The sequence below is a fragment of the Eumetopias jubatus genome, unplaced genomic scaffold (genome assembly GCF_037043125.1).
Source record: "Eumetopias jubatus isolate StellerSeaLion01/CBP00866 unplaced genomic scaffold, mEumJub1_p1.0 scaffold_13, whole genome shotgun sequence".
In the NCBI taxonomy this organism is placed as follows: domain Eukaryota; kingdom Metazoa; phylum Chordata; class Mammalia; order Carnivora; family Otariidae; genus Eumetopias; species Eumetopias jubatus.
The window spans coordinates 15,477,531-15,496,218 of record NW_028274819.1 but is presented as its reverse complement, the minus strand read 5'-3'; the positions used below and the strand labels follow the sequence as shown (position 1 = coordinate 15,496,218).

Below are 18,688 nucleotides of genomic sequence, written 5' to 3'. Positions count from 1 at the left end.
AAAAAAAAAAAAAACAAAACCCAAGTAAAACAAATGCCTCACACATACAGCATTTTACTCAAAAACCAACTATACCAAAAATGGCTAAATTACCTCAGTCTGTAGGAGCAGCACATGAAAGTTGGAGATGGACTGTCTATTAATGCCTAGGAATTCAAATTTACTTGTCAGGGTATTTGCCAGTTCTCCAATCTGAAACTGTAATGCAAGGAAGAAATAAAATTGAATCAGCAATATTTTCTGTATTATGTTAAAATCTTTCATTTATTCTTAAATATGCTAAAAAAAAAAAAAAAGGGTCTGCCTAGAAACAGCCCTTCTTGAACAGCTGCATCTAAACAGTTATGTAGAGAAGACAAGATTCTAAGTAAACTAATTCATATAACAGGGGATAAATAACGACAAGTCTAGAGAAATTAAATGCATATGTACTCTGAGACAACACAGGATTCAACAGGTGTAAACAGATGTTAAATGATACAACTCCCAATAGTGTCCAAACTATCATTTATGCATTACTAATTCCTTTTACTACCTACACACTGAGCAAAATTAATTCTCCCAGTCCCTTTCACATGGTTGTAAACTAGTCAGTGACTGAGTAAACTCTTTCAGGTCAAAAAAAATGTGCTAAATAGTTTTTCCAACAGACCATCCTTAAAGAGCCTCATACTTACATGGTCCAATTCTTACAATATTAGGCTTGAAATAAAACTGGAACCAAATTTACTTTTGTGTTAGGACAAGTAGTTCACAGAGGAATTAAATTTGTGATTTTTAGACTCTTCAGTACTTCCAAACTAGGACTACATTTGATAAGCTGTTATTGCTTTCCAATGAAGGCTTAACTTTTAAGAAAGCAATTAAAGCATTTAGAATTCTAGGTAATTTCTCTGAAACGAGTCTCATAATTCAATGTTTCAGCCTGAAATATGACCTTTTCACCTAACTATATACATAAATAGTTTATAGATGGAGATAAGTAAAGATCACTGTACTTGAAGAACGGTTGCCCCCTTTAAAGCCCGTATTAAAGAATATACATACTTTCAAATCCTGCTCTTCTTCTTTAGGTGCTGTTTGTACTTTTAGCTTCTCTGGAGATTCTTCTACTTCCATCTCTTTGTCTGAATTCTCATCTATTTTTTCTGAAGTGTCAGCACCAATTACTACAAAAGAAACCATGTGAAACTAAAGGACCAATAATAACCTAGCATCCCCATATATATTTTCTTACCCCTGTAGCAGAGATATGTGAAAAGTTATTAGTTCTTTTCCCTTTGCCTGCTTTCCTTATTAAAAAAACCATAAAGACTTATCTATCTACTATCTTTATAAAGCCAAAGAACTTTATTCTTTATCATTACCTTTCTTAAAATGTCTATAAATAACTGTTTTACATTACCCTGTAGTCTCTGCTTTCCCTTTCTCCTTCATCTATTTTTTCTAATCTTCTATTCCAGAACACCATCGCTTTAATTACTTTTTTTTTTTTTAAGATTTTATTTATTTGAGAGAGGGAGAGAGAGAAACAGCATGAGAGGGGAGAAGGTCAGAGGGAGAAGCAGGCTCCCCGCTGAGCCGGGAGCCCGATGCGGAACTCGATCCCAGGACTCCGGGATCATGACCTGAGCCAAAAGCAGTTGCTTAACCAACTGAATTACTTTTAAAGGCTACATATCGGGGGGCACCTGGGTGGCTCACATGGTTAAGCATCTGCCTTCTGCTCAGGTCCTGATCCCAGGGTCCTGGGATCGAGCCCCACATCTGGCTCCTGGCTCAGCGGGGAGCCTGCTTCTTCCTCTCCCTGTCTCTCTCCCTGCAGCTCTGTGTCTCAAATGAATAAATAAAACCTTTAAAAAAATAATAATAAAGGCTATATATTGGGCGCCTGGGTGGCTGAGTTGGTTGAGCGACTACCTTTGGCTCAGGTCATGATCCTGGAGTCCCAGGATTGAGTCCCACATCAGGCTCCCTGTTCAGCGGGGAGTCTACTTCTCCCTCTCATTCTCCCCCTCTCATGCTCTCTCTCTCTCACTCTTTCTCAAATAATAAAATCTTAAAAAAAAAAAAAGGCTACATATCAAACTAGAATATATAAGGGTTCTTTATGAATTGGGTTTTGAAAAAAAAGACTTTCAAAATCAGAGGAACATTAATTTTAAACTAACTGATAACCTTATTTCTAAACTGGTTAAGACCTGCGGACAATCTTTAGTGGACCCACCTACTCTTCTGGTTGGTGATGTCTGCTAGTGGGAATCTTCAAAAGAGAAGAGGCTTACCATCAACTTAAATGGAGTACAGATATGAACTGTTATGTCTGCTTACCACCTGCTTACCAAACTAATCCACATATACAATGTAAATCATTCTGTCATGAGGTTATCAGTCATTTTTTAACAAAAATAACCAAATTTAAGTTTTTTCTTGACTCTGGTTAAGCCTTGATCTAAAGAAGTAATGTGACTTTTTAATATCACTTTCAATAGCTTTTATTAGCCTAAAAGTTTATCTTATACTTAATCTCATCATATAATGGCCTTGCTCTTAATCATTAATATTCCTTCTGCATTTTCAAATTGAAACCAACTTCTCTCTCACTTATTAGTTTGTAATTAATTGGTATATTAGACATCTGACATTTGGTGCTAGGTACAAGAATTTAACAATTTATAGCACCACTAGAGCTCTAAGACTAGAATATATATATATTTTTAAAATTTTTATTTATTTGAGAAAGAGAGAGCATGAGCAGGTGGAGGGGCAGAGGTAGAAGGAGAAGCAGACTCCCCATTGAGCAGGGAGCCCGATGCGGGGCTTGATCCCAGGGCCCTGAAATCATGACCTGATCCGAAGTCAGATGACCAACCAACCACCACCCAGACACCCCTAAGACTAAAATATTTTATTTTATTTTTTTAAGGATTTTTTATTTATTTGATAGACACAGCGAGAGAGGGAACACAACCAGGGGGCGAGGGAGAGGGAGAAGCAGGCCTCCCATTTAGCAGGGAGCCCAATGCGGAGCTCGATCCCAGGACTCTGGGATCATGACCTGAGCCACCCAAGCGCCCCAAGACTAGAATATTTTAGAGGGCAATTAGGATCTACCAAATTAAATTGTACATACCCCCCCAAAATAAATAAATAATAAAATAAAATGTACATACCCCTTGACCTAGCAATGTATCTCTAGGCATCTATACTATAATGACGTTAAAATCTACAAAAAGATATATATATACCAGGATGTTTGTGTTTACTATTAAGTATCATAACAAATATAAAGAATGAAGTAAGCACTCAGGTAACTACAACCCAGCATTATGGAGGACTATCGCTGGCACTTCTGAAATTCACAGTGCCTCTGCTTTCACATCTACACCAGACATAATCTCTACCCTAATGGTTTAAGTACCTTCCTTTAGTTTCATCATGGATAGATCTTCTAAGCACAGTATTTCTGTAGCTTTTTAAATTCAACACTACTGTTTGTTAAAATCATGTTGATGCATATTAACTGTAGATCATATCATGTTTAGTGTTCAATTGCAAGAATACATTAGAATTGGGGCACCTGGGTGGCTCAATTGGTTGGGCATCTGCCTTTGGCTCGGGTCATGACTCCAGGGTCCTGGGATTAAGCCCTGCATCTGGTTCCCTGCTCAGTGGGGAGCCTGCTTCTCCCCCTCCCTCTGCCCACCCACTCTCTGCTTGTGCTCTCTCTGAAATAAATAAAATCTTAAAAAAAAAAAGAATACACATTTGAATGGCTTATAGGTATTACTGGATAACAGAAAGGCAGTATTATTTTATTTTACTTTTTTAAAGATTTTATTTATTTATTTGACAGAGAGAGACACAGGGAGAGAGGGAACACAAGCAGGGGGAGCAGGAGAGGGAGAAGCAGGCTTCCCGCGGAGCAGGGAGCCCGATGTGGGGCTCGATCTCAGGACTCTGGGATCATGACCTGAGCCGAAGGCACACGCTCAATGACTGAGCCACCCAGGTGCCCCAAGGCAGTATTATTTTAAAGAGTTAAACATGAACACAACTTAAATCCCACTGATGAGAAGAATTAAATGAAAATATATATACCATTTAGTAGTTAAAACAATAATTTTAAACGCTTTAAGTGAATAAAGCATGTCACCTAACAACCATATGGTTAATCTCATCTATGGCAAAAATTACATATGCACATGTATACATTACACATACATACACAACTAGAAAATGAATATAGAGGAAAAGGTCTAGAAAAACATAGTTAAATAAAGGACAGAGAAAATAGACTTCAGGGGTAGGGAATGAGAATAGGGAAAAGACGAAGGGGGACTTCTAGATTTCTACTTCATATTCTTCTATATTGTTGATTGAAAAGAAAAAATTCGGGCGCCTGGGTGGCTCAGATGGTTAAGCATCTGCCTTCGGCTCAGGTCATGATCCCAGAGTCCTGGGATCGAGTCCCATGTCGGGCTCCCCCCTGCTCCTTGGGAGCCTGCTTCTCCCTCTGCCTCTCTCTCTCTCATGAATAAATAAATAAAATCTTTAAAAATAAATAAAAGCTATAAATAAAAAAATTAAAAAATTCAAACAAGGATGTTACATTTACTTATTTCTCTGTTTATTTGTTTTTTTTTAACCATAGCTATAAAGATATCTTCTGTTAGGTATGCACAACTAAGGTTTGGTGCTCAAATCTTATTGCTAATTTTCCACTACAGAATTAGGGACAAATAGAGATTAAGGTCTTAGTTCCTTTTTTTTTTTTTTTTAAAGATTTCATTTATTTGAGAGAGAAAGTACAACCCAGGAAGAGGCAGAAGCAGACTCCCCGCTGAGCAGGGAACCCCATCTGGAGCTTGATCCCAGCACCCTGGGATCATGATCTCAGCAGAAAGCAGATGCTACCCAACTGAGCCACCCAGGTATCCCAAGATATTAGTTCTAATAGACTGGAAAGATGCATCAGGGTCTCTTCTACGTTACCATGAACAGAGATAAGTTGGGTCCTTATGAAAGGACCTATCCATCTAAATTAACCAGAGGCTGGGCAACTTGTACACAAAGTGAGAGCAGAGATGAGGCTGGGCTTGACAGAGGTGGTCCTTGCCTGCCTTGCTTACCAAGTGTAAACAATAAGCTAAGGAGAGCCCATGGGCTTAATACAGATCAAGACTACTGTAGCAGGATTTTTTAAAAAAGAGGAGTCAATCTTGCTTTTCTGCTTTTGAGGGAGAGGTAGTCCCCAATCAGTAGTGAATCTACAACCCAATTGATGGCAAATCTTAACTCTTACTCCTCCATTAGAGGTGAAGTAGGAAAAGGAGAGAAATGAAAGGAAGCTTCCTTTCCAGCATTTTTGCTGAAGAGGGAACCAAAAAAGGGAAAGGTTCCACTCTCTATCTTTCATCCCTGAAAGTTTAAAGTAAAACACGAATTACCAGTTTCTCCATTTTCTGGAGTCTCCCGTCCAGTTTTGCTAGAACTCCGACTGGTAGATTCTGGACTTGTAGCTCGAACGAACATCTTCCATTTCCCCCTTTTAGACATAAGTCTACGCATTCCATCCTGAGACGCTGGCTGGCTGATGTCAGAACATGGACTAGACCCTGACACACTACCATCTCCTTCCTCCAAGGCTCGTAACTCTGCCTAGGATGAACACGACAAAAAAGTTAGAGTGTCTTTAGCTGTTTATCAACATTTAAGCATTTGTGAATACCAAGAGTGATAACCACATATTATGAGAATTAAAAACCTTTGAGGACAGGAAGTTTTTCTTAATACATTTCCCCATCACAGCCAAGCATTTTGCTTGTATTTTTTATCAGTATCCAGTAAATGCTTATTCATGATTGTAGTTAACAAATACTGATTTGAAGGGGATAAGTCTTAGAGATCCACCAAGAGAAAAATTTTCCAATATATGAACACAGCAGATAAAGTCTAAATTAGCTTGTCCCTCTCCATAGCTTCAAATTTTTCAAAATGGGGAAACCTTCAAGAAGATACTGCTGTTATTTGTAACACCCATTAAGATTTTGTTTCATATTCAAAGTAGCAGTAGATGAAACTGTTCCAAGAAAAATCAGGGCAGAAAATAGGTAAACATCAATTTCTCAATCAGGAAAGTTTCCTGTGGACCATCTTTTTTGAAACGAAAGCACATGACATTATTAGTTCCTCTTAATCTTACAAGACCCATTTAACTATGTGATCAATCCCACAGGTGCTCAGTGGAAGTCAACCCGTACTTTAACTGTTGGGTTAAAAACCAAGTTATCACCAAGAATTTACAATGCTCATTTGTTAAGAAGCTAAATAAAAGAAAAGTTATTCACTGTATTCAGCTATCTTTAAATCAGAGCAGTATCAGTCCTTATTAGTTGTCAACTATCAAAAGCACCATCAGAAACCAAAAGAACTGTAACTCCACAGTTCAAGTTTTTATTGCATAAGCTTAAACATATCTAGACAAAAGATTAAGAAAAACAAAATCCCAATAATGGCAGTTAACTGAGCACAATGATCCCAGAGTCTAATAGTATGCAAGGGAGAAAAGGCATATAACAAAAGCTTCAAGACCTTACTTTTTTTCTTTCCAAAACAAGTTCCAGCTCAAGGGTATCTTGTTCCTCTTCTTCTTCACTTTCTCCAGATTGAACAACACTGCAAAGATCCTCCTGAGAAGGGTCTTCCATGTTGTCCAATGTAATTTCCTGTGGTTTTACTATAGTTGCTGCTTCTTCTGCTGCTGTACTTGTTTCTTTCACTTCTGAAACTGGCTCTGCTTCTTTACAAATTACTTTTCTTCTCCATCTCTCTTCTTCCTCTTTTATTCCTTCAGGCAACAAAGGAGCAAGCAGTGATGCTGCCACCCCTTTCTTCTCCTCCTCACTATTTGAGAGAGCCTGAATTCCTTCATTTACTTCCTATAAAGAATAAAATAATCTTTTAACTAAAAAAAAAAAAACCCTCACCTGAATATATATTCAATTTGTTCATGCCAAAAAGGACTATATTTTTCAATCACTGGATATTCTTTTTTTAAAAGATTTTATTTATTTATTTGAGAGAGCAAGACAGAGCATGAGCAGGGGGGAGGGGTAGATGGAGAGGGAGAAGCGGACTCCCTGCTCAGCAGGGAGCCTGATGCAGGACTCAATCCCAGAACCCTGGGATCGTGACCTGAGCCAAAGGCAGACGCTTAACCAAATGAGCCACCCAGGCACCCCTAATCACTGACTACCAACAGATTAGTACATAATGGTTGTATCATTTTTCTTACGTGAACATAATGCAAACATTGTTACTTTAGAAAAGCAGCATTTGAACTAGAACCTAGTTCTGGGTGGAATTCACACATATCCTCCCCCCTATTCTCAAAGTCTAAAGGCACGTTAGCAGAAGCAGAATTTAAAAATTAAATAAGATCGGGGCACCCGGGTGGCTCAGTCGTTAAACGTCTGCCTTCGGCTCAGGCCATGATCCCACGGTCCTGGGATCAAGCCCCGCATCAGGCTCCCTGCTCAGTGGGAAGCCTGCTTCTCCCTCTCCCACTCCCCCTGCTTGTGTTCCCTCTCTGGCTGTCTCTCTCTCTCTGTCAAATAAATAAAATCTTAAAAAAAAAAAAAAAATTAGAATTAAAATTAAATAAGATCTGAATTTTGTCAACTCAACATATGACTGAATAAATCTCCACTCTTCTGTAGTATGCTAAAAAGGTGATTTAGAGGAAAGTGAAATAATTCTAAAATGAAATGTGTGATTAAACTTAAAGTGCTTCTTTACAAAATACTTTTGTAAAGTAATTGGGGTAATAGTTGCTCTACTTCCCTCCTAGAGTTATAAAGACCAAATAATTCTATATGTGTGTATGTGTGTGTATTTTTAAGTAGGCTCCACACCCAACGTGGAGCTTGAACTCACAACCCTGGGATCAGGAGGTGAATGCTCTACCTACTGACTTGAGTCAGTCAAGCGCCTCCTGAAAGTACGTTTTACTATACTCCCCATTTAAACCCATCACTTAGGGGCGCCTGGGTGGCTCAGTTGGTTAAGCGACTGCCTTTGGCTCAGGTCATGATCCTGGAGTCCCGGGATCGAGTCCCACATCGGGCTCCCTGCTCGGCGGGGAGTCTGCTTCTCCCTCTGACCCTCTTCCCTCTCGTGCTCTCTATCTCTCATTCTCTCTCTCTCAAATAAATAAATAAATAAATCTTAAAAAAAAATAAACCCATCACTTAAAATTCAAGATAAATTAAAATTCAACACACACACACTATAGAATACAACTTTGTCTTACTAATGAGACTACAGAAATGCTCATTTTACTAATAATAGTTTTTAATTTTTAAGGTAGCTTATTTTTTTCCAAAAAAAAAAAAAATCTTACGTGGGGGTCCCAAAGTAGAGCTATTCTGAAGTGGAGAAGAAGATCTGAAGCCCTGCCTGCTGCTCCCCCATCCTTCACAATGACCCAAATGAGCCTCTGTGGCATCCAAAAGAACCAACGAACTGGATAACTATTATAAATGCTACATATTAAACATAAACATTAAATTAAATTAAAGCTTTCACAATCAGCGTTTATCCTATTTCACATCTGGTTAAAGACAGTAACAGAAAGCATCTATACCTGTGCCAGAGTAACAGTCAAGTTCTTTAGATCTGAAATAAGCAAATGAGAGAAGTTGTAAAACTGACCTTTTTAACTTCTCGCTTGGCTATGACTGGTCCACTTTTACTACTGGAAACAGAAATGTTTTTCTCCTTAGTATACACGTCTGTATTCACCACAAAATTACCTTCAGCACCTGTTACAGAACTAAAAACAAAACAAAATCTATATATATATATACACACACTCACATATATACTTAGCAAAAAAAACAGAAGGCAAATATTAAAAACAAAAAATAAGATTCTAACTTCCTTCTTAGGTAGTTTCTTTTTCAAGTCTATTCTTACCTGGGCTGATAATGTTGCAATCCCTGTACCTGGGTGGCAAGATACTGGGGTAACTCCCAAGTCACTTCATTTGTTTGTGTGTTCCAATAATAATAGCATCCTGTGTTCTCATCCCAGACTTCTTGCCAATCTCCCATCTCAATTCCAACTAGAAGAAAATAAAATTTTAAAATACAAAATTCTCATCAACAGAACTAAAAACAACCTACTAAATGGGGGGAGATGTTTGCAAATGACATATTTGATAAAGGGTTAGTACCCAAAATATATTTAAAAAAAACTTCTACAACTCAACACCCAAAACCCCAATAATCCAATTAAAAATGGGCAGAAAGGGCGCCTGGGTGGCTCAGTTGGTTAAGTGACTGCCTTCGGCTCAGGTCATGATCCTGGAGTCCCGGGATCAAGTCCCACATCGGGCTCCCTGCTCGGCGGGGAGTCTGCTTCTCCCTCTGACCCTCTTCCCTCTCGTGCTATCTCTCATTCTCTCTCTAATAAATAAAATCTTAAAAAAAAAAAAAGATGGGCAGAAGACATATGAGCAGACATTTCTCCAAAGATGACATACAGATGGCCAACACATAAAAAGATGCTCAACATCACTCATCATCAGGGAAATGCAAATCAAAACTACAACAAGGTATTACCCCACACATGTAAGAATGGCTAAAATAAAAAACACAAGAAACAGGTGCTGGTGAGGATGTGGAGAAAAAAGAACCCTCTTACACTGTTGGTAGGAATGCAACTGGTGTAGCCACTGTGGAAAACAGTATGGAGGCTCCTCAAAAAATTAAAAAATAGAACTACCCTATGATTTAGTAATCACACTACTGGGTAATTATCCAAAGCATACAAAAACACTAATTTGAAAGGATAATATGCACCCCTATGTTTATAGCAGCATTATTTATAATAGCCAAATTACGGAAACAGCCCAAGTATCCATCAAAAGATAAAGAAGATGGTATACATACACTATGGAATATTATTCAGCCATAAAAAAGAATGAAATCTTGCCATTTCCAACAACATAGACAGAGCTAGAGAGTATAATGCTAAGCAAATAAGTCAGAGAAAGACAAATACCGTATGATTTTACTCATGTGGAATTTAAGAAACAAATGAGCAAAGGGAAAAAGGAGAGAAACAAACCAAGAAACAGACTCTTTAACTCCAGAGCACAATCTGCTGGTGACCAGAGGGGAGGAGGGTAGGGGACGGGTGAACTAGGTGATGGGGATGAAGGAGGGCACTTATCCTGATGGGCACAGAGTAATGGAGAGAACTGCTAAATCACTAGACTGTACACCTGAAACTAACAGAACACTGTATGTTAGCTATACTGGAATTAAAAACTTAAAAAAAAGAAAAAAAGCAGCACTAATTTCTCCACAATTCTGACCTCATATCCCAAGTCAGCTCTAAAGCCATAACAATCTAACAAGGTTCCTCAACCTTAGCACTGTTAACATTTGGTCTAGATAATTCTTTGATATATTGGGGGCAGCCCTATGTAGTGTTTAGCATCCCAGATTTTACCCACTAGATGCACTAACAATTTCCCACCCCCTGCTGTGACAACCAAAAAACGTCTTCAGACACTGTCAAGTGTCTCCTGGGGGTCCAACTCCTCTTTGCACCATGGCTTAAAAAAGCAGTTTGATAGTCCAAAAATGTATCTTGAAGCCCAAAAGAATTTCTAAAATAATGGCTTTTGTTATTCACTTGGCATAAACTGCAACCAGTTAAAAGGGCAATTTTTTTTTGCAATTATTTTTCAAAAGATACAACTATTATCCTACTAATTCTCAGAGAAAACAGTCCTCCTTATCATCTTCTAAACATGTACTTAAAAGGCCAGAATCCTCAAGTCTGGGGCTAAAGGATAGGGGTTTTCATCTTTGGGAATGTCAATGCCTAGAACACCTTTAAAGACTGCACTTTAGATTTCTTTAAAAATCAAAGGATCAAACTTACCTCCTGCTAGTGAACACTGAGTATCATATTGCCACCCTGTGGTCTGAGTTGAGTCTGTTCCATTTGAAGTAGCAGAAGAAAGGGCAGATGTTGCTGATTCCTTTGGCTCTGGTCGAGGTGGAGTTGGAGGTGGAGCAGAAGCTCCTACAGGAGCTGCAGGCTGAGGAGCTGTTATAGCATCAATCTCCTTTAGAATGAAAACATTAACAAATGCTTTAATAATCTCAAAACCAGAAAACTGAAGAAATGACAATAACCATAAAAAAATTCTAGGGGCACTGGGGTGGCTAAGTTAAGTGTCTGCATTTGGCTCAGGTCATGATCCCACGGTCCTGGGATTGAGCCCCACATCGAGCCCCACATCAGGCTCCCTGCTGGTCCCTCTGCCTGCCCTTCCCCCTGCTTGTGCACACATGCTCTGTCAAATAAAATCTTAAAAAGAAAAAAAATTCTACACAATCAGTTCTCAGCTTCTCCAATCAAAACTCTCACCTTCCAATTACATTAAAGTTCCCCAAACCCTTTAATTCTCCATTTTTCTCCTCCTTACAACCTTTACAAAAAGAGAAGAGAGCGATGGGGAGGGACTAAGGAAGAGAGATGGAAGGGGCAAAGAAGGTAGAGGGGGAAACACTGAGACTGACAAAAAAGTAGGCTAACCACTTGAGATCCAGGTCCCAAAGTGGCTCCAATAATTAAAAACCCAAACAAAAGCACCACTAACCGCTAAGAAGTTGGCCAATGTACTATCAATATCAGCTGACTGGTTTCCATTTGCTTCTTTAGACTGTGCTGGTTTTTCTGAAACATCACTCTCATCATCATCACTGTCAGCATATGCACCAAGCAAGCACAGACCTCCTAGAAACAAAATGGTAAACAATGTTAATAACAACAACGCCAGTATGCCCCAGGAAGTACTCAAGAAAAAATGTGACACGGTTCTTCAGAGTTTACATTTACTTTACTTACAGATTAGAACACCTCAAAATAAATCATCACTGAACCACCACAGAGATGTATAAATTACATTATGCACTTAGAGCTAATAAAATCATTCACATAGTTGCTTGATAGCCTTCTCAAAATACACATTCAATCTCATACTCTGTCAAAAGAGCACATGGTAAATCTTGATTTTAGAATTTGTTGCTTTGTGTCCATCTCAAATAAGCAAGCCAATTAGGGTTTAGGAGATGAAACAAAGATTTTTAAAACTAAAAATCTTTTTGGGGCACCTGGGTGGCTCAGTTGTTAAGCATCTGCCTTCGGCTCAGGTCATGATCCCAGGGTCCTGGGATCGAGCCCGGCATCAGGCTCCCTGCTCCACAGGAAGCCTGCTTCTCCCTCTCCAGCTCCCCCTGCTTGTGTTCCCTCTCTCGCTGTGTCTCTCTCTGTCAGATAAAGTCTTAAAAAAAAAAAAAAACTAAACTAAAAATCTTTTTGAATTTTTCCCTCAAATAAGCAACAAATCATAATGGAATTCAAAGTGCTAGAATCAAAAAAAACAACAAAAACCCAGCAACTAATCATCAATGTCTTCCTCAAACTCAAGCCATCAGGTATGGCCTCTGTGAGTTCCCATGTATGCTACTTCCTTTTGTACTACCTGTGACCATTCTAACGTTACAATTAAGCAAGCATATATACTTTTATAGATCATTTCATTATAATAAATACAATAAATGTTAAATTCCAGCTAAACTTTTCAGCTATCACTAAGACTAAATTTCCCAGTACCTGGCAACATTCTATGTTCTCAATAAATATTTGGTAAATGAACAGATTTATCAGCAAGTAATATGATAGTTTATCCTAATTCCATAAATGAATTCATGAGATCACCTAAAAATGAACATAAGTTGCTTCATTTATTATAGGAGTTCACACTCACTGCTTTACTCATAAAAATCTTGCCTTCGATATCTTCATTATATAGGTAAGTTCTTGTACTAAATACCAATTTCTAAAATATTTAAAACTGATTAGGAAGATTTTAACTTCTAATGTTTTTAATTCTTTTCTGATTAGGAAGATTTTTAAGTGGACATATGACAGTGTTCCATTTTCCAGTTACCAAGTATTTTATTTCTCATCGTTTTGGGGCATGCAGTTAACTTTTCTGATTTTCTGAATAAGAGTGAATAGCCTACTAAGAGTAGTAATACAAAAAGAGGCCTTTCTGCATGAAAAATACCTGCACTTTAGTATTCAGCACTGATGTGTTTGGGTGGTGGTGGGGAGGATGGGAAATTTATATTTTTAAATAAAAACACTTCTTACAGACAATTATATATATAATCATCCAGATCACTAGCCTTAATTCTACATCCTTTGGTAAAAGGTTCCAACCAGGTGAGCTGCACGGAATTTTGATTACAAAATTCCCCAAGCAGGGGTAGGTAGTTCCCTAGACTCAAAGTTAGTCTCACAGGCAACAGGTTTAGCCAAGGCCCACCTATTCTTTTTTTTTTTTTTTTTTTACTTCAGAGCTTTTCACAGTACACACATCAAACCTCTTACAAGCTAATAACATAATGACTATTAAATAACAACATAAATGAAAACGATTAAACCCAGTATTTTGGGGAAACAGGAATACTTAAAATTGTAGAGACAACATAAATTATTTAAGAATAATCGGGTTAGGGGCGCCTGGCTGGCTCAGTCGTTAAGCGTCTGCCTTCAGCTCAGGTCATGGTCCCAGGGTCCTGGGATTGGGCCCCACAACAGGTTCCCTGCTTCTCCATCTCCCACTCTCCCTGCTTGTATTCCCTCTCTCACTGTGTCTCTGTCAAATAAATTTAAAAAATCTTAAAAAAAAAAGAATAATCGATTACATATACCAAGACCCACAGAACTCTTCCAAGTTTCTTTCAGCTAGATAATCCCATCTTTGAGAATATACCCCTCAAAAGAATTCAAAAAATTTTTTTTCACACAGTGCGCCTGGGTGGCTCAGTCATTAAGCACCTGCCTTCAGCTCAGGTCATGATCCCAGAGTCCTGGGATTGAGTCCCGCATCGGGCTCCCTGCTCAGCAGGGAGTCAGCTTCTCCATCTCCCTTTGCCCCTCCCCTTGCTTATGCTTGCTCTTTCCAATAAATAAAATCTTTTAAAAAAATTTTTTTTTCGGGATGCCTGGGTGGCTCAGTCGGTTAAGTGTCTGCCTTCAGCTCAGGTCATGATCCCAGGGTCCTGGGATCGAGTCCCGCATCGCGCTCCCTGCTCAGCGGGAAGCCTTCTTCTCCCTCTGCCTCTGTCGCTCTCCCTGACTGTGCGCTCTGTCTCTTTCTGACAAATAAGATCTTTAAAAAAAAAATTTTTTTTTCACACAAAGCTTCTGGCAGCTTTATTTAAATGAAAGCTGTAAACAACTCAAATGCTCTCAAGGGACTGATAAAGCAAGTTACAGCACAGTACCTGATGCTATATTAATTTATGATTAATCACATCATTATAGGGGCGTCTGGGTGGCTCAGTCGTTAAGTGTCTGCCTTCGGCTCAGGTCATGATCCCAGGGACCTGGGATCGAGCCCCACATCGGGCTCCCTGCTCCATGGGAAGCCTGCTTCTCCCTCTCCCTCTCCCACTCCCTCTGCTTGTGTTTCCTCTCTCCTTGTGTGTCTCTCTGTCAAATAAATAAAATCTTAAAAAAAATAAATCAGATTACAGAATTGCATGGAATAATGCTAAGGCGACAGAAAGCAACGCTAAAGGAATAAAAGCAAGATAAAAGCAAGTCATGAAATGCATATAAGTTCTATTCACATGAAAATTTAGATCATCAGTGATAAGAACAGGAATGAATTTAGAGTGAAACTGAAAATACATCAGGCTCCCTGCTCGGCAGGGAGTCTGCTTCTCCCTCTGACCCTCTTCCCTCTCATGCTCTCTATCTCTCATTCTCTCCCTCCCAAATAAATAAATAAAATCTTAAAAAATAAAAATAAAAATAAAAAAGTTAAAAAAAACCTGAAAATAAAGTCGTATTATGTAAAATTATTTAATTAAAAAAAATAAACAAAAGCCTCATAGGACCTACCCTAAACACTCCTGATATGTTTTTGCTACTTATAAACCAGAGGAAGCAAGGACATTCTTCAGAGGCGTAGTCCTTAGCAGTCTTTTTTTGAGAGATGCTGACTGTTCAAACCTCAATAAGCACCATTTGCAAATCAACTAGCTACATTAGGTAGAAAATCATTTTTTGGGTGTATACTTTACTTGTAAGTTTCAAATAGTACCTGTGTCCTATTGCTAGTAACTGAAACGTTTGAACAGTTTTAATCCTTTTGGTCATAGAAACTATTGACAATCAATAGGGTGAAGTATCATAGTAGTCGGGGCACCTGGGTGACTCAGTCCTTAAGCATTAAGCATCTGCCTTCAGCTCAGGTCATGATCCCAGGGTCCTGGGATCGAGCCCCGCATCAGGCTCCCTGCTCCACGGGAAGCCTGCTTCTCCCTCTCCCACTCGCCCCTGCTTGTGTTCCCTCTCTCACTCTGTCAAATAAATAAATAAAATCTTAAAAAAAAAAAAGTATCATAGTAGTCTGTTGATCTAATTTCAGAGGCTACTCTTGAATTTTTCCTTAGAGATTTCACATGCAGATTACCATAATATTCTTCTGCATAAAAGTATTAGATATGCGGGGCGCCTGGGTGGCTCAGTCGTTAAGCATCTGCCTTCAGCTCAGGTCATGATCCCAGGATCCTGGGATCAAGCCCCCGCATCGGGCTCCCTGCTCAGCGGAGAGCGTGCTTCTCCCTCTCCCACTCCCCCTGCTCGTGTTCCCTCTCTTGCTGTGTCTTTCTCTGTCAAAATAAATAAACTCTTAAAAAAAAATAGATACATTTGCTCTACTATATTATAAAAACATATTTTAACAACTTTTTTTTTTTTTTAAGATTTTATTCATTTGACAGAGAGCGAGAGCAGGAACGCAAGCGGAGGAGTGGGAGAGGGAGAAGCAGGCTTCCCGCAGAGCAGAGAGCCCGAAACGGAGCTGGATCCCTGAACCCTGGGATCATGACTGGAGCCGAAGGCAGACCTTAACGACTGAGCCACCCAGGCGCCCCATTAACAACTTTTGTTTGAAGTGGCAAATGGGAGGAGAGAACAAGCATCTATTATTTCAGGGGTATTGTTCAGTATGGAGAGAACTCCAAACTGAAAAGAATAAAATTAATATTAGTTATATTTAGTACAAAACATATTTTGATATTTCAAGATTATATAAAGAATAAAGAAAACTAACATTTTTTTTAAATTTTTTTTTTATTTATTCATGAGAGACAGAGAGAGAGAGAGAGAGAGAGAGAGGCAGAGGGAGAAGCAGGCTCCCAAGGAGCAGGGAGCCCGATGCGGGACTCGATCCCAGGACCCCGGGGACCATGAGCTGAGCCGAAGGCAGACGCCCAACCATCTGAGCCACCCAGGCACCCAAAAACTAACATTCTTGGCACTTACTGCATATCCAAATATTCCTTAATGCTTAAAAAATATTTAATAAGAGCAATTTTCAGCTCCACAAATATTCACTAGATACCATTCAAAGCACTGTGCTGGAAAAGAAATGCACAGAATGAAAGACATCCTTGATGTCTTGGGGCGCCTGGGTGGCTCAGTTGGTTAAGCAACTGCCTTCGGCTCAGGTCATGATCCTGGAGTCCCGGGATCGAGTCCCACATCGGGCTTCCTGCTCAGCGGGGAGTCTGCTTCTCCCTCTGACCCTCTTCCCTCTCGTGCTTTCTATCTCTCATTCTCTCTCTCTCTCTCAAATAAATAAATAAAATCTTAAAAAAAAAAAAAAAGAAAGACATCCTTGATGTCTCTACAAAACACCAAGCTAGTGAGGGAGCCAGAAAACTACAAAATAGTTTTAAAAGAAAAGTAGTACAAAGTATCTTGGGTACAGAGAAAAAGCAACAACAAATTTTACTTTGGTTAAAGTGTATATACCAGCAAGCCCTCAGACACAAAAATTTTATTTTTATTTTGAAAAATTTTAAATTTCCCTTTTATGGGAGAAATATGTTAGCAACATTGAAGCATTCAACAAAATATTTTATATACAAATCCAATTTGATCCTAATGAAAGAAAAGCCTTGTAGAAAACATGAAAAAAAAATTGTACCTGTTGCTTTAACGGCTGTAGGTCTGGTGGTCATGACTGGTTTGGGAGGATTCTGAACTCTGGGAACCTCCACCACCACTTCCTGTTCATCTGGATTTAAAAAAGGAACCAAAGAAAACTAATGTGCCGGTGGACCAAAGAAAACACTACAGGTGACAAAACAATCTTCGATTTCACCTTCCAAGTCTAAATTTCACCAATTTGAAAACAGGGTGTGTAAATCCATCACTGACCCAAATTGGGAGATAATAAACAAACACGTGACTAGTGGCTTTAACATTAAGAATATGATTATGGTACGTAAAAGTACATCTGAAATAATTACACAATTTAAACACACACACACACACACACACACACACACACACACTCTCACTCTAAATCTCCGGGCTCCTGTAGGGCCTTTACAACACAGCTACAGCATTTTTTTTTTCCCCCGCATGAACTACCCAACGTGATTTTTTAGCGCCTGAAACGGTCACGGCTTCTCGGGCATCTGGCCCCCGTACCAACGCTGAACAGTTACTCTTAATCCAAGTACCATTCTGGGGACAAACAAGTACTTGGGAACCCACCAGTTCCACCTCTGCAGGAATTTTGGGGATATCTGCCAGTTTGGGGTTACGTTCGCTTTGGCTGGCATAATAAAATGGGGTTGCTCACTTCTAAAGGGTCCCTCTCGGTTTCAACAAAAACGAAGGGAAAAGCACATGACGTGTATTAAAGGCCAGGTTCCCGGTCACGAGGCCTCGGACGAGAAGCTCCTACTTTCACAAATATCCGGTAAGTTATGCAAAGCTGAAGGTGCACGTCGAGGAAACTCGGGATGCCAGGCCAAGCCCTGCACCAGAGATGGCGCCTCGGTCAGTGGGGCGGGCGCGCAGGGCGCCGCCGGCCCCTTCCGCCGCCCTGGGGCCCACAGCGGTACTCCCTTCGGGCCCCACGCAGCAGGCCTCGGATGCGGAGGAAGCCCGCCCGCCCCGGTTTCTCTTCCTCCCACGGCCCTGCTGTAGGCCGCAAGCCCCGAGCTCAAGTTTCGGACGCCCCCACCTAAGTGTCGGGGCCCCTCGCGCACCTTTACCTTCTGAAGGCGAGTCGTCCGGGCCCGCGGCGGCAGTAGTCACCGTGGTCGTCGTCGTCGATGGCGCCGCCGGAGCTGGCTGGTTGGGCGCCGCCACCGTCGAGTCCGGTTCCGTGTCGGGTTCCGGCTCCGGATCCCTGCCCGGCGTGTTGCTTCGGGGCCCCGGCGGAGAGAGCTGCAGGATGGGCCTGCGGCCGGGTACCGCCCGGGACTTCTTCCCCATCGCGAGCCCGAGCGCGAGCCGCGAGCGTCGGCCAGCCGAGGGGGGCGGGCGCTCGGCGCGGCGCTGCGTAATCAATATTCATGCACCGCGACACCGCCTCCTGAGAGAATCTGCTTTTAACCGGCGGAGCGCGCGCCCGCGCAAGCGCCTTGTGTCCTCTACGCTATTCTGGTACTCCCCCACAGGGAGGAAGGGCGGGCTTTACCCATGGTGGTAGGCGATTGGCTCTTTTGATCCACTGAAGGAGCCAGTAGCCAATGGAAAAGGAAAAAGAGTGAGAGTCAGG

The 18,688-nt window shown here is 40.4% G+C and overlaps 1 protein-coding gene across 6 annotated transcripts in view; it reads right to left on the bottom strand.

Annotated features, from left to right (window-relative positions):
* Positions 1-18,449, bottom strand: part of FNBP4 (formin binding protein 4) — a 41,585-nt gene extending 23,136 nt beyond the window's left edge. For 3 of the 6 annotated variants that reach the window (XR_015766678.1, XM_028111181.2, XM_088018000.1), the window contains exons 1-10: positions 18,174-18,449; positions 17,099-17,188; positions 11,684-11,820; positions 10,960-11,146; positions 8,980-9,127; positions 8,716-8,836; positions 6,600-6,941; positions 5,451-5,661; positions 1,048-1,169; positions 94-198 (exon numbers count right to left, since the gene is read on the bottom strand). Coding sequence is in view for 5 of the 6 variants with exons in the window: in XM_028111181.2 (XP_027966982.2) it covers positions 94-198; positions 1,048-1,169; positions 5,451-5,661; positions 6,600-6,941; positions 8,716-8,836; positions 8,980-9,127; positions 10,960-11,146; positions 11,684-11,820; positions 17,099-17,188; positions 18,174-18,402 (1,692 nt within the window). In the remaining variant the exon portion in view is untranslated. The remainder of the gene's footprint in view (positions 1-93; positions 199-1,047; positions 1,170-5,450; positions 5,662-6,599; positions 6,942-8,715; positions 8,837-8,979; positions 9,128-10,959; positions 11,147-11,683; positions 11,821-17,098; positions 17,189-18,173) is intronic. The other 3 variants (XM_088018001.1, XM_028111179.2, XM_028111180.2) reach the window with 3 other exon arrangements.
* Between the last annotated feature and the right edge of the window lie 239 nt (positions 18,450-18,688).